General features: G+C 46.3%; 2 protein-coding genes across 4 annotated transcripts; one reads left to right on the forward strand and one right to left on the reverse strand.

Annotated features, from left to right (window-relative positions):
* The first annotated feature begins 12 nt into the window (after positions 1 to 12).
* sppl2b (signal peptide peptidase like 2B) lies at positions 13 to 4,626 on the forward strand. Its single transcript, XM_085930176.1, has 15 exons — positions 13 to 176; positions 951 to 1,061; positions 1,142 to 1,324; positions 1,402 to 1,491; positions 1,568 to 1,707; positions 1,809 to 1,951; positions 2,030 to 2,126; positions 2,253 to 2,369; positions 2,443 to 2,524; positions 2,598 to 2,672; positions 2,737 to 2,799; positions 2,865 to 2,964; positions 3,099 to 3,176; positions 3,243 to 3,403; positions 3,725 to 4,626. Exons 1-15 carry the CDS (start codon positions 120 to 122, stop codon positions 3,872 to 3,874), a joined length of 1,647 nt encoding a protein of 548 aa, XP_085786302.1. The 5' UTR covers positions 13 to 119; the 3' UTR covers positions 3,875 to 4,626.
* arhgef18a (rho/rac guanine nucleotide exchange factor (GEF) 18a) lies at positions 166 to 12,353 on the reverse strand. Of its 3 annotated transcripts, XR_015068210.1 has the most exons (22): positions 12,145 to 12,353; positions 10,197 to 10,310; positions 9,898 to 9,992; positions 9,668 to 9,808; positions 9,303 to 9,553; positions 9,057 to 9,182; positions 8,753 to 8,870; positions 8,423 to 8,674; positions 8,285 to 8,361; positions 8,008 to 8,198; positions 7,863 to 7,921; positions 7,601 to 7,780; positions 7,374 to 7,508; positions 7,058 to 7,155; positions 6,933 to 6,980; positions 6,646 to 6,693; positions 6,097 to 6,573; positions 5,645 to 5,969; positions 5,412 to 5,492; positions 5,176 to 5,306; positions 2,008 to 2,114; positions 168 to 1,947 (listed from the first exon to the last, which is right to left on the reverse strand). XR_015068210.1 is itself a non-coding variant. In XM_085930175.1 (20 exons), the coding sequence occupies exons 2-20, from the start codon at positions 10,268 to 10,270 to the stop codon at positions 5,161 to 5,163; spliced, it is 2,922 nt and encodes a 973-aa protein (XP_085786301.1). In that variant the 5' UTR covers positions 10,271 to 10,310; positions 12,145 to 12,352; the 3' UTR covers positions 2,022 to 5,160. The 3 variants fall into 3 exon arrangements, 1 of the variants encoding a protein (XP_085786301.1); XR_015068211.1 differs by lacking the exon at positions 12,145 to 12,353 and having other exon boundaries at positions 166 to 1,947; positions 10,074 to 10,224; XM_085930175.1 differs by lacking the exon at positions 168 to 1,947 and having other exon boundaries at positions 2,022 to 5,306; positions 12,145 to 12,352.
* Positions 12,354 to 12,728: the final 375 nt, after the last annotated feature.

Below are 12,728 nucleotides of genomic sequence, written 5' to 3' on the forward strand. Positions count from 1 at the left end.
ACCATTGAGCATTTCCGGGTATGGCGTCATTGAATGGGCGTGTCTTCATGCCAGTTAGCGGTGGGCTGCTTTTCTGTTGGATGGGGCTCAGAGCAGCAACATAGGAGCCCGGACTCACAATGACGGTCCCCGGCCTCGGATCGCTAACCTGGGCCGCTCTTTTTGTCATCCACCAGGTGGGTGGGCGACGCTTAAATCGACATTTTTTTTTCTAACCAAAATCCTCTTGGCCTTTTCCAGTTGTGCCCCGGCAACGAACATCTTGCTAACCACGTCACCGCGTAGATCAAAACAAAACAGAACAGCTGACTCACTTTTCCCATTTACTAGCTTGGTCAAATATGTCACTAAAAGGCAACTTAGTAGTATCATGGAGCTCAATTGTAACAATGTTAAACGGTTTTTTAAATGCTTTGCACGTCCGGACTGGAGTCATTTTGCATGAGAGTGCGTAGAGCTAACTGCTAGCATTTGAGCTAAAAGTCTCTACCGCGGTGGAAGTGTGACATTTTACCGACATCAGATTCATACGTGTATTAGATGAATCATTCCACAAGACCTTTTGGTTTTAAATCTTACTAAAATGATTCACGTCAACCATGCGTGGGGTGTCTAGGTGTGCCATCACCACCTTTTGTTACCTAGCATAAATGCTAGTAAGATCCAGTCATGTTTGGAACATCAACCTGCTATTGTCAAAGATGAAATGTCTTTATTTGGTGTTGTTTTGACTCTTCCGGTGTATTAGTGTACCAAATGATGTGGTCCGTGAGTGTACAAGGTTATTTTTCCACGAGTCATTTCCACGTAAACGGCCATTTTAGGTGAAAAATGCCAAAAGTGGATATAAAACGGGACCTTGAGATACAAGTCAGATTAGTTCCTTGATAACCCTCGCATCTATTTGTATCTCAAAGCACCACTGTGTTGATCCCTGTCCATGGATACAGGTGGTAGCAGAGCACGGCATGGCTCATTTCAGTGATGAAAGCAAAGGGAAGGACTACTGCATCTTCTTTAACTCACAGTGGGCGCGTCTGCCTCAGGACCTCAACAAGGCGGTGAGTACTCAACTAGTACCCAGCTTCCATATATATATATATAGGTAAACCTCCATTTGGTCCCTCCCTTGTATTTGCAGTCGCGTCTCCAGATCTACGACCTCACCTCGTCGGTCCTGTGCTCACCCACCGACGTCCCAGAGGGTGGCTTCCCCAACCGCATCGCCATGGTGATGAGGGGTAACTGCACTTTCTACGAGAAGGTCCGCCTGGCACAGATGAGCGGGGCCAAGGGTCTGCTCATCGTCAGCAAGGACAGACTGGTAACTCGTAACGTTCCGATCGAACGGTTCCCATTGAATGTGGTGGCGACTGGCAATTTGCTTTGGTTTGAATTCAGACGCCGCCAGCGGGAAACAAGACTCAGTACGAGGAAATTGACATTCCCGTTGCATTGCTCAGCTACTCTGACATGCTGGAGATAAGCAAGGTTCTTCCTTTTTAAAATGTATTTCCCCTTTGCTATCGAATGTCACATTTGAGTTGACTGATGGTTTCCGTGGTAGACCTTTGCCAAGGGCAGACAGGTGGCCATGTACGCCCCCAAAGAGCCGGTGCTGGACTACAACATGGTTATCATCTTCCTCATGGCTGTGGGAACTGTCGCAGTCGGTGGCCATTGGGCTGGTAGCAAGGACCGCAAGAAGTAAGTCGGCTGGGGGTCTTCCACATGAATAAAGCAACACAGCACTTAAAGTAGACTGCTCCCTGATGGTATCTACCTTGTATTCCTTCTTCTGCACCCAGGCGCTACATGAAGCACAAGCGTGACGACGGGGCGGACAAGCAGGACGAGGAGACTCTGGACGTGACGCCCATCATGATCGGCGTGTTTGTGGCCATGTGCTGCAGCATGCTGGTGCTGCTCTACTTCTTCTACGACAGCCTGGGTAACACACGTAGCACACTCGGAACAATTCAAGTACATGTGAATAGTTGTACTTACACAACTTTCTCCTTGGTTGCAGCAATTTGGGTGATAGCCATTTTCTGCCTGGCGTCATCCGTGGGCCTCTATAGCTGCTTGTGGCCTTTTGTGCGCCGCATTCCTTTCTGCAAGTGCAGGTGAGACAGTTGACGCCTTACTCCAAATGCATTGAGCCATCAAGCTTTGTGAGGCCCCAGCACAAATAAGAACCTGAGATTCTCTTTTTTTTTTTTTTTTTCTTCCACTCCCTCTGCCCGACACAGAATTCCAGAGAACAACCTTCCCTACTTGCACAAGCGTCCTCAAGTACGCGCCCTGCTGCTGTCAGCACTGTGCGTGAGCATCAGCGTCACCTGGATGGTGTTTCGCAACGAGGACCAGTGAGTGTGACGATACTGTTATTTGTTGAACAAAAAAGGTTACTGGGGTTTATTTTGGGATGTGTGGTCCAAGGTGGGCGTGGGTGCTGCAGGACACCCTGGGCATCGCCTTCTGTCTCTACATGCTCAAGACTGTCAGACTGCCCACATTTAAGGTACGAGAACATAGGAAATATCCTTAAAGCTATTAACTGAAGTGGCGATATTTCTTCATTTCCTCCGCGGCAGGCTTGCACTTTACTACTGACAGTGCTCTTCGTCTACGACGTCTTTTTTGTATTCATCACGCCCTTCTTCACCAAGGTAACTTCACTTCATTCCAAGTTCTGAACTCTGGGTCATTTCATGCGGTGCCTTCTCTCTGCAGAGCGGTGAGAGTATCATGGTGGAGGTGGCGGCAGGCCCCTCCGACTCAGCCACGCACGAAAAGGTGAGTGGTGTAATGTGACCAAAAAAGTTGGTTCCCAGCTTGATTTTTGTCGGGGTGGTCCGCAGCTTCCGATGGTGCTCAAGGTGCCGCGCTTGAACTCCTCACCCCTCGCCCTATGTGATCGGCCCTTCTCCCTGCTGGGATTTGGCGACATCCTGGTGCCAGGTGATTGAATGACAACTACTAAACCTAAGTTTAGACATACAGCTAAGCACAACTCTTTACAAAAGTGACCCCCAAAATTAAAAAAATAATAAACTGCTATTGGCATTATTCCACCCTGCTCCCTCCCCCCTCAGGACTGCTGGTGGTATACTGCCACCGCTTCGACATTTTGATGCAGTCTTCCAGGATCTACTTTGTGGCGTGTACAATCGGTACGTAACTATGAATCAATGGGCCGTGTTTTGGGTTTACCACGGAGCCGTCTCTCCTACTTTTAGCGTACGGCGTGGGCCTGCTGATCACCTTCGTAGCGCTGGCCATGATGCAGATGGGCCAGCCTGCCTTGCTCTACTTGGTGCCTTGCACTCTGCTCACCAGCCTGGCGGTGGCGCTATGGCGCAGAGAGCTGCCTCAGTTCTGGACCGGCAGCGGATTTGTGGTGAATACCAGTTTGATATGAGTGTGCACCTAGAGCAATCTATTTTTGGCTCCAGGAAACAAAAATATACTTTAAATAGAATAAAGATAACTTTTTGTTTTAATTTTATACATTCCAACTGCTTGTTTATGATTCTATCTAGGGTTCTATCTAGTCTGGTGCTGAGGAAGTGTTGGATCAATTTCCTAAAACTGGAGGCACATGCTTTTTGTGGGACAGCAATAATATACTGTCAAGCAATACATTAATTGGAAATCTTGACTTTTAAAATGTGTGAGAGGTTCATTAAAGTCACCCTCATTTCATTTTTATCCCTCACAGCCTGCCATAGCTCTCGCGCCCATCAAGTGTACACAAACAACGGGGACGCAACCCGAAGTGCCGGCAGGCGCTGACTCAGCCAATCAGAGCCAAGACCCCGGTCCGCCTCAGGACGTGCCCCTCGCCGAAAACGAGGAAAAGCTCAACTAAAAGTTTATTTTCCACAGTGTGTTGCATTACATGGACATTAAAAGGGTAAAACGGAGAAGAGGCGCTGCAATTTGTTTATACCTCATTTTGAAAGGGAATGATGGATAGAAAGAGGGAATATGTTCCTATCCAGTCCCACCATGCCCAAATGTTTGCTCACATGAATCATTGCTGTCCAACAAAAAAGCATGGATCTCCACATTTGAACTGTATTCAAAATTGAAACAAAGAAAACCAAACTGGAAGTTTTAACATCAAATCAAATGAGGAAACGTGCAGATGCATGCTTTTGGTTGATCAGCTGTGAGCTCGTGACAAGCAAGTTGGTGCGATCGCTGTAGTTGACTCAGTTGAACTTTTTTTTTTTAATTCCCTTTTCTTTACGCTATATCTATTTTTGGTTTTGTTTTGCATGCTATGATGTGAATTTCCTACCTAGTATTCCAAATAAAAGCTGTAGACTTTATATTAGTGGAGGAAACCTTTGATGTCCACAGGAGTCAAAAATTCAAGTTACGAGAGTTAAGTTAGTTGGTATGAACCATTTGCACATCTCATATGTTACACATACAAGTTTTGTTTCTTTCATGTACATATTCTGTCTTGTATATATGATGTGCTATACTATGCTGTATAGGTTTTAAGACCAATGTACTCCTTTTAGTTGTGTTCAGTGTCTCTGTTGAAGACAACGGAACGGAATATTGACTTTTGCAGTTGAGTAAATAAACACTGAACATTTTTTGCGGCAATATCTGAGTTGTGGATTTTATTCTTACTGTCCTAACATACATTTCGTTTAGTAAATGGTTTTTGAAAAACTGAAAAAGAAACAGAAAGCATCTACAATTATTGAGTTAGTTTTTATCTCTCTATCTCTGTATATACATGTATATATCCATCCTCAGAGAATAAATATCAATAAAACAGTAAAAGTCTTAATTATTCCATAGACTCTTAGCTAGGGAAAAATATTTCAATATTGCAGCATTTTTTTTTATTCAAAAGCTGTGCTTGTTCTGAACTCTATTTTGCAGTAGCTTCCACACACCATTAAATTAAAAAGGTCATAAAACATAGCATTCATTTGCAATAAAAAAATACACTTGTCCAAAAAAACTGTTTGGCAATCTAAGAACATCAATACATTATCTTTTTTTCCACTGTGCAAAATGGCTTCTGGTCCCCCCCCCCATCTCACGCAAAAATGTTTTGAGAAAAACATTTGAGTCCAGTACCTTGAAGTAGACATAGTCCTTCCACTCCTTAGTCCATAATAGCATGAATTAAATGAATATCACCTTTTCCTTTGGCTTCTCCAGCACTTCCTTGGGGAATGGGGGTGGGACTGGGGGCTGGGCCTCCACATGACTTCGTAAATGCATGAAGGACTGCGACGTTTTCACACTGCTGCTTTGTCCAGACGTGTCATCTAAGTAAAATGGAAATGAGATAAGTCTCGCCATGGCCAGCCGCTTCTGATCGATCATTAAAAACAGGATGGAATCCTAAAAACATTCATCTTGTATTATTTTACCCGAGTGGGAGACGGCCCTCATACTGCCTCCTTCCTTCCCTGTCACTCTGATGGGCACAAGCTGGCTCACGTCGATGGAGGCTGCGAGCACAGAGACGTCAAACATGCAGATAGGAAGACAGATGATACGATAGATAACAGAAAATATGAATAGATGATGGTTGGTAGTGGTCCACGATGAATGCAAAGCAGATGTGTCATGGAGGACGTCGGATGATGATGATGATGATTACCCGCGCTGTGGGCCCTCTGGTGCGCCGCCTTTATACGGAAGCCCTTGTCCTTGGCTTTGGTGGCTAGCTTGGTGGGGATTTGCTGCACCACGCCGGCCACCTTGTGCACCTGGTTGGTGGTGCTGACCAGGTGCACGGGCAGCTCGGGCTTGGGCTTGGCCGCCGGAGGGACGCTCATGCTCTCCTTGCGCGGCGGGACTTTAGGCGGCGTCTCCTTCTTGTTGTCGCGGGCGCTGGCCAGTAAGACGTGCGGACGCGGGGTGCCTCCGTTGGGGCCGTTGGCAAGGCTCCCCCTGAATGACTGGTAGCTGGACAGGCTAATGTACTGGGGCGGAAACATGTCACACACGTGAACTTGAGTAGCACTGCTGTTCAAACGTTTGAAGCCACTTTGAAATGTTCCTTTTGGAAGAGACACGCCACAATGACCTTACTATGAGGTTCAAACTCACCGCGTCGTCATAGTTGACGTTCCCCGCGTTCAGAGCCTCCGTGTACTTCTTGAACTTGTCCTCCAGACGTTCTTTCTCCTGATTCAGGCTTTCTTTTTCCCTCTCCACGGCTTTGGTGGTCTCCCTGAGGCGCTCCAGACCCTGCTGGTAGTTCTCCCACTGCCTGTCGTACTCCGCCTTCTCCTCACGGAGCCTCTCCTCACGCCGGACGCACTCATCCTCCCGCAGCTTCAGCTGGGCCTCCAGTGTCTCCATGTAGACACTCTGGCGCTCTCTGTCCTTCTCCCAGCGTTGCTGGGCCTCACGGTGTTGCGCCTGCAGCTTGTGCAGGTTGGCCAGGTCCTCCTTGTGCTTCTCCAGATTGCGCTGCTTCTCTTGCTCCAGCAAGGTGCTACTGGAGGGCCGCGAGGCTCTACCTCCATCTGACCGCAGGATGTGCTGGAGCTCGATTTGACTGTCCTGCTGGGCCACGATGGCCTGGGTGGGCGAAGGTTGAATAATAATCATGTTCACAAACTATTTGTTTCATGGTGGTGGTTCACAACTTACTTGTAATGTATACAGCTTCTGGGCTAGCAGCATGACACGGTCATGCACCTGCAAATGAAATGATAGTCATGGGAAATCAGACCTCTAATTAAGAGTCATAAGTGACTTTTGGTTATTTTACAAATTTTCCAGGATTTTTTTTCTCCCCACATTTCCACCCATCCTTCATAGGGATCATACAGTACATATATATTTAATTTAATAAAAATAAAAAATATGGGTAATCCCAGAGGGAAAAAAATCCAAGCTCCACCAGCGATTGTATGACTCAGAGGATGAAGTGTCACCTCAGCTTGGAAGTCGCTGGCGGCTGACGCCCACGCGTAGCTGTTGGCCTTCAGGAGACAGCGAAAAGAAGGTTTCAAATGATGTGCCAGACAACGAACCTAAGCTTTACGTTCACGTCACTCACAGGCTGCTCCCGGCTCTCAGAGTAAAACTGAGCGTCGTCGGCTTCAAAGCTGCCGCTGCTGAGTCTGTCGACCGCGTCCCCATCGGAAGACGTGTGATCTGATCAACGCAATAAAGGAACATCTTATCGTAAGGGACCATGCCTGAATTTAATGCAGTGGTTATAGATTGACAGTTTTTTTTCCCCCCTGACTGCATAAAAATTGTGACTTGCCAAATGCGGAATAAGCTACAATTATTAGGCTTATCTGGGAAACTATGAAAATTCGACACATACGTGGTGGATTCATCATTCCAGTGTGTCCAACCGAACTTACTTGCAGATGGGTTCATATCAGCCGGCCCCGACGCTTCGGCCCTCCCGTGTGACCTCCACTGTATTATGTGATAGCCCCCCTGGATGTTATTGGGGTATTTTCTTGTGCTGAAGAGCAAGTTTTGAAGACTTTCCACTGTGGAAAGACATCCAATAAAGAACAAAGAGGAACCTTGGTCAGCATCAGAACAAGTCAAAAGACATAGAAATGTGAATTTTTTTTCTTACCTTCATTGAGGGCTCCTTTGAGCAATGTTTCGCCCTGCTGGAGATCAGTGGGGTCTCCTCGCAGCAATAGCCTTCTTGCGGGGCTCTCTTGGCCGGTCATGTCTTGATACATGATGCTGAAAATGTGCAACTTCTCAGACAGGCTCAGCTCGATGTGCTCATCTCTCGCCTTTAAACGCTCTGCACATTAAAAAAAAAAAAAAGAAACCTGTATGATTAATATGAATAATTACGGAAACACACAAAACGTCTCGACTCTTACCTCGATATTCTTGCAGTCTATTCTTCCGTTCCTGGGAGTCTTTGTCCTCCTCCGCGTAACTGGACCGCAATAATAGTCGCCATTTTGAAATCAACAAAGCCATTTCAAGAGCAAAGCAGCACGTAGATCCAGGAAGATTTCTCACCGATTTATGGCGTCTCGTATACAGCCCATCCAGGCAACGCGTTCCTCCTTGGAGCCGGTGTGCAGCTCGTACATTTCGTACACCTCCAGTGGCGTGGAGGTGCACGCGCAGATGAGGAACATGGCCTTATCCTCATGGGCCACCTCCCTAAGAATCAGGTTTTGAAGGCTGATCACCGGCGATTTATTGTCCTGCGTGATAAAACACCAGGGTCTGTGTGTTATTTTTTTATTTTAATTAACCAGAGATGTCCCCCCCCCCCCGACATGTCACTCACTACAGCAGCAAAAACAAACTTCTGATCTTTATCTTGTAAGAGCAGGAGCACATCTGATAGCAGCACAGCATGTATCTCTGAGGAAGATCAAAGAAGAGTCAGCCATCTGTCTGTCCACACCCTTTGTCAAGAATGTACCTTTCTGTCTGCCAGAAGACTTCCAGGTGACCGGGCCTTCGTGCAGCAGAGTCCGGTTGCCCTGGATCAGATCCTCCCGGCGGATGAGCTGGCCGTCTTTCAGCCGCCCCACCGACTTGGGCTCCAGTCGAACGTAGATGTCACGGAGGCGCGAGGCCTGCTCGTAGTGCCTGACGCTGTCGTTCACTTTGTAGATGGTGTCCTTGATGGCCGCCAAGCCTTGGAGCAGAGACTCGTGCTCTTCGGTGTCGACTGAAAGGCATACCGTATATTAGGGGGGGGGCGGGGTTTGTGGAGAGTATGTACAAGAAAGTGCAAATAAGAGAATACCTTCAGTGTTCTGTATGAGTCGCTCCACCAGGACGGGGTACTTTGTGATGCGCTGGGTCACCAGGAGGAAACACTCAGGGATACCCAACCTTCTCACCAAGACCAGCTGACCAATTTTCTGGTGGAAGACACGCACATGAAATTAAAGTGAAAAACTCTAAGCAGACATAAAACTCTCAATTATTTTCCATCATCTTCAGCAGTAAACTGATCCATCTATGGCTCCCAGTGCAGATAGGTCGGAAAATGAACGCGGCTCCCTCTCAGGTTTCAGCGCTGGGCCGAGAGTTAGCGTCTCGCTTACCTTCATGAGGCTTTGAAACTTCTTGTTGCTTTGCAGCTGCTCCTTGTAAAAGCTGACAGCTTCGGTGTGACGGCTGCAGAAAACGCCGTACCACTCCTTCATTTTTTTACCCACCGAGCCAGAAAACTAAGGCACAAAAAAAAAAAAAAAAAAAGTAACAGTGTTCAAAAGCACAAACATTCCTTGACTATCATGAAACACTTTTCAAAAACGCAACCCGTTCTCCCGCTCCAGCATCTGCCCTACCTGTGAGATGAGTATGTCTCCCAGCTGCGTGATCTGGTAGCCGTTGGGACTGCCCCGCTCTTGACTCTGACTTTGGCGCAACTTAAGGCTATCGAGGAAGTGCTGGTGCAGCGTGAGCAGGGCGTCCAAGCCGGGGAACAGCGTGCTCACTTTGTCGTCGTTCAGCAGCAGGGACTGGCGCAGCTCGTGCATGTAGACGTGGCGGAGGATCTTCAACGTGCGCACATGGTGCATCTCTGTCTGCATCAGCTCTAGGAAATTGCAAAAAAAATCAAATAAATGGCATTGCAGTGCCTAATTTCCCTGCTCATATTCCACCAACGCAATATCAAGCAGATTAGTTTGACAAAGTAGCTAACGCGCACCATAGATGACATCCTGTCTTTTGATGGCTTCTCGGTCCAGAGTTTGCATGTAGTCTGGGTTGGCTGCCGCGCTCCATGATTCTGCTTCCAGGTTCTGACTGTCACACTCTAGCCCGCCTCGCAGCAGCAAGTAATGGCCATCTGGAGGAGAAACATTGACACGTATGCGTGTAATTTCTTTCTGCCAAAAGACACCAAAAAAAGCCACTTTGTGCCAGAGAAGAGCTGACCTTCCACATTGATGGGCTCAGCCAGGGAAATGGCATCCTCGCCGACAACCTTCCCCCGGATGCCCTCCACCTCATCCATCCGTGCTGGTTCGGATCTATTTGTGGATGTGGAAAAACAGTTAGAGTGGAAACATTGCTCAATGGCAACAGATATCTTCTTGCTAATCGCACCCAACCTAGCTTAGCGTTTGCCCAAATGAAGCGGTGTTTGTTTCTTCAGCCGTTTTTTGTGTGGGATGTGAAATGTGAGTCAAGTATGAGGAGAAACCAGTTGATCAGAGTCGTTGCTGCCGGCACACCTGAAGTTTCTTGCAGCGTCCTTGTACGAGGGTGAACCGGGCTGAGCTTTGTCTCGGGTGGGGATGACTGTCATGCCTGGAGCCAGGATGGAACCCGAGATGCCATCAGGTACACTGAGCACAAAGACAAAAATAATTGAATTTTCGACAGGAGTCTTCCTTGGGGCTTTTCATGAGTCAATCAGTGTTGGGGGCAGTTTTTTTTTTTTTCTTGAGCTTTCCAGAGAGCGCAACTGAGTTTGTTTGGAGACCTCTAAAATGCATTCTTTGCACGAGACAAGTGGGTTTCATGACCCCTCCCCCCAATTAATGGGTACATGTTGAGTTATTTTGAGGGCCCAATAAATTTACACCGTTACACTCGACAAGCTGTAAACTGCCTACTTGACATTGTAGCATTCTCATTTCCTCTGTGTTCCTTAGCAATGCGGATCAAAACGGGCTCAGAGGTTAACAAGTTATCTCAGAGCCGGTCGGCCATCTGCCTCCAGCCGTGGCTTAAACCGATAGGGACAACAGAATAGAAGGGTTGAATGATTAAGAGCGGCGATAGTGTGTTGACACAGCAGCTGCCTGCAAAAGGGAGACAAGAAGAGAGCCTTCGAATCCAAACAACACGGCAGCGCAAAATCAGCGAAACCTGCCAGGAGCTCAGGTCGGACCAGCTCCCCGACAAACACTGCAAGTGCACTGTGGGGAAAACGTCGTCACGGCCCAGATGTGACGGCGACAGTTAGCTTTCATCTGCTCATACCTGCCGAAGGTGCGTCAGGGACATCTTAATATCATCTGGACCAGCACGCAAAAACAAAACAAAAACAAGCCACCGCCGGCTGACATTCACGTGACGTAGAAGCCAAATGGAAGATGGCCTGCTTTCAGGAGGGTAGAACATCATGCTGACTTCATAGCATTAGGAGGCTATGAAGAGCCCTGACATTTTTTATTTGGAAGGAATGTCTCAAAAGTTGCTAAAACAGGTCAAAGCAGCTTTTTCGCTCAATTTTTTACTTTCAATTAGGCTAACAAAAATCTTCACGTCAAAACTTGTAAATTGACCTCCAAGCCTTCCTCCTAGAGGCAGGGCCACACCTCAATAGACTGAGTGGAAGGGAGCGTGAAATATGGGGTCATTCCCACACATCACAACACAAGGAACTAGACCAGCAAGTCTGCCAGGTGGCCTGCTGTGGTACACAGAGTATATGCTAAACTCAAATCAACATACACTCCTACGCACAGCCTACTACAGTTCTATAAGTCACATAGGATGCACAGTTTTCTTTTGAATTATGAAAATGACAATGTTTTTAGCTATGAGTGACATATATGCACGGCAAAGGAAGTCAAATAATCAATAATATATCATAATATCATAATAAAATGAAACCAAGATAAGTTACACTATATATATTGTATTGCCACTTGTGGTGCAGCACCAAAAAAAAAGCCTAACGCACTATTTTGTCTCAATCTCGTTTTTAAAGTATCAATCCGCGCGCAATATAGATGAAACTGGCACCGGACATTACATTAAGTACATTAATCAAGTAAAACTCGTCTTCAGTCACCATCACACTGTCGACCATAAAAGTTGTGAATAAACAAATACGAGAAATATACAAGAAAAATACAGTAAGTCAACAGGGTGTCGCTTGAAATCAACAGTTTCGGGCGAGGACACAAACAGGTGCAGTGTGACTGCTGTCGACAGGTGACTCGACTACCTGCATGCTACCGTGTTGACTTGTTAGCCCCGATTTAAATTCCTTAAAAGTTACCCTTCAAAAACACTTCCCCCCCCCCAGCAATGTCATTTGTAATCAAATTAAAGTTTGCAAGCACGTCAACTTAGCTAGTTTAGCTTATGCTGCGCAATAATTGCTCCCCGCCTCCAAAAAATAAAAAGGACAATGTGTTGTCCGCGCTAATAACGTCACAGTCTTACCTGTGGGTACACGGGAGGGCGAAGGTTTTATAATGTTAATTTCGAGACAGACAATGCGGTTGCGTTTCCTCAGCTTGACGGTGACAGCAACGGTGAACTCTAATAAGGATTTCCGAGGAACAAGTGTTCTCCCTTGGGGAGGGAGAGAGGAGGGAGGCGGTAAACACGACGGAACAGCCTCCTGTGGAAGAGCCGACAGTCCTACTTCCGTTCAAAGCGCACAAATTCTAAACAAATTTTAAACGCACAAATAAATTCGAAAACATTGAGCAATAAAATGCACATACATACTGAAATTAAGAATATAACACCGTACCAAATATTATGTAAATTAAGTATCCAAGATGCAACCCCATTATCTAGTTTCCCAAGGAAATATTTAGAATGAAAATAGATTGTATTCCATATTAACATTTTTTCATGTATTTTAGTATATTACTGCTTTTTATTTAAACATAAAATACAGTTTATTCCATGATTATCAACATATCTTTAAGGTCGATTTTAAAAGCATTAGTTATGTAATTTACCGTCTAAAATACTGTACACTCCTAATATTGTACTTTCCTTCAATACAACAAAAA

This window comes from Syngnathus leptorhynchus, chromosome 14, assembly GCF_054491065.1.
Source record: "Syngnathus leptorhynchus isolate UIUO chromosome 14, UIUO_Slep, whole genome shotgun sequence".
Classification (NCBI taxonomy): Eukaryota; Metazoa; Chordata; class Actinopteri; order Syngnathiformes; family Syngnathidae; genus Syngnathus; species Syngnathus leptorhynchus.

Bases quoted from the DNA above. Each gene is read 5' to 3' on its own strand.
- sppl2b (XM_085930176.1), top strand. From the start codon at position 120: ATGACGGTCCCCGGCCTCGGATCGCTAACCTGGGCCGCTCTTTTTGTC. The intron at 177-950 runs GTGGGTGGGCGA...CCATGGATACAG, and splicing joins CTCTTTTTGTCATCCACCAG to GTGGTAGCAGAGCACGGCAT. The intron at 1,325-1,401 runs GTAACTCGTAAC...GTTTGAATTCAG, and splicing joins TCGTCAGCAAGGACAGACTG to ACGCCGCCAGCGGGAAACAA.
- arhgef18a (XM_085930175.1), bottom strand. From the start codon at position 10,270: ATGACAGTCATCCCCACCCGAGACAAAGCTCAGCCCGGTTCACCCTCG. The intron at 9,183-9,302 runs GTAGGGCAGATG...TTTGTGCCTTAG, and splicing joins GAGACATACTCATCTCACAG to TTTTCTGGCTCGGTGGGTAA. The intron at 6,981-7,057 runs GTGAGTGACGTG...TGTCTCCTGAAG, and splicing joins CTGAGAGCCGGGAGCAGCCT to GCCAACAGCTACGCGTGGGC.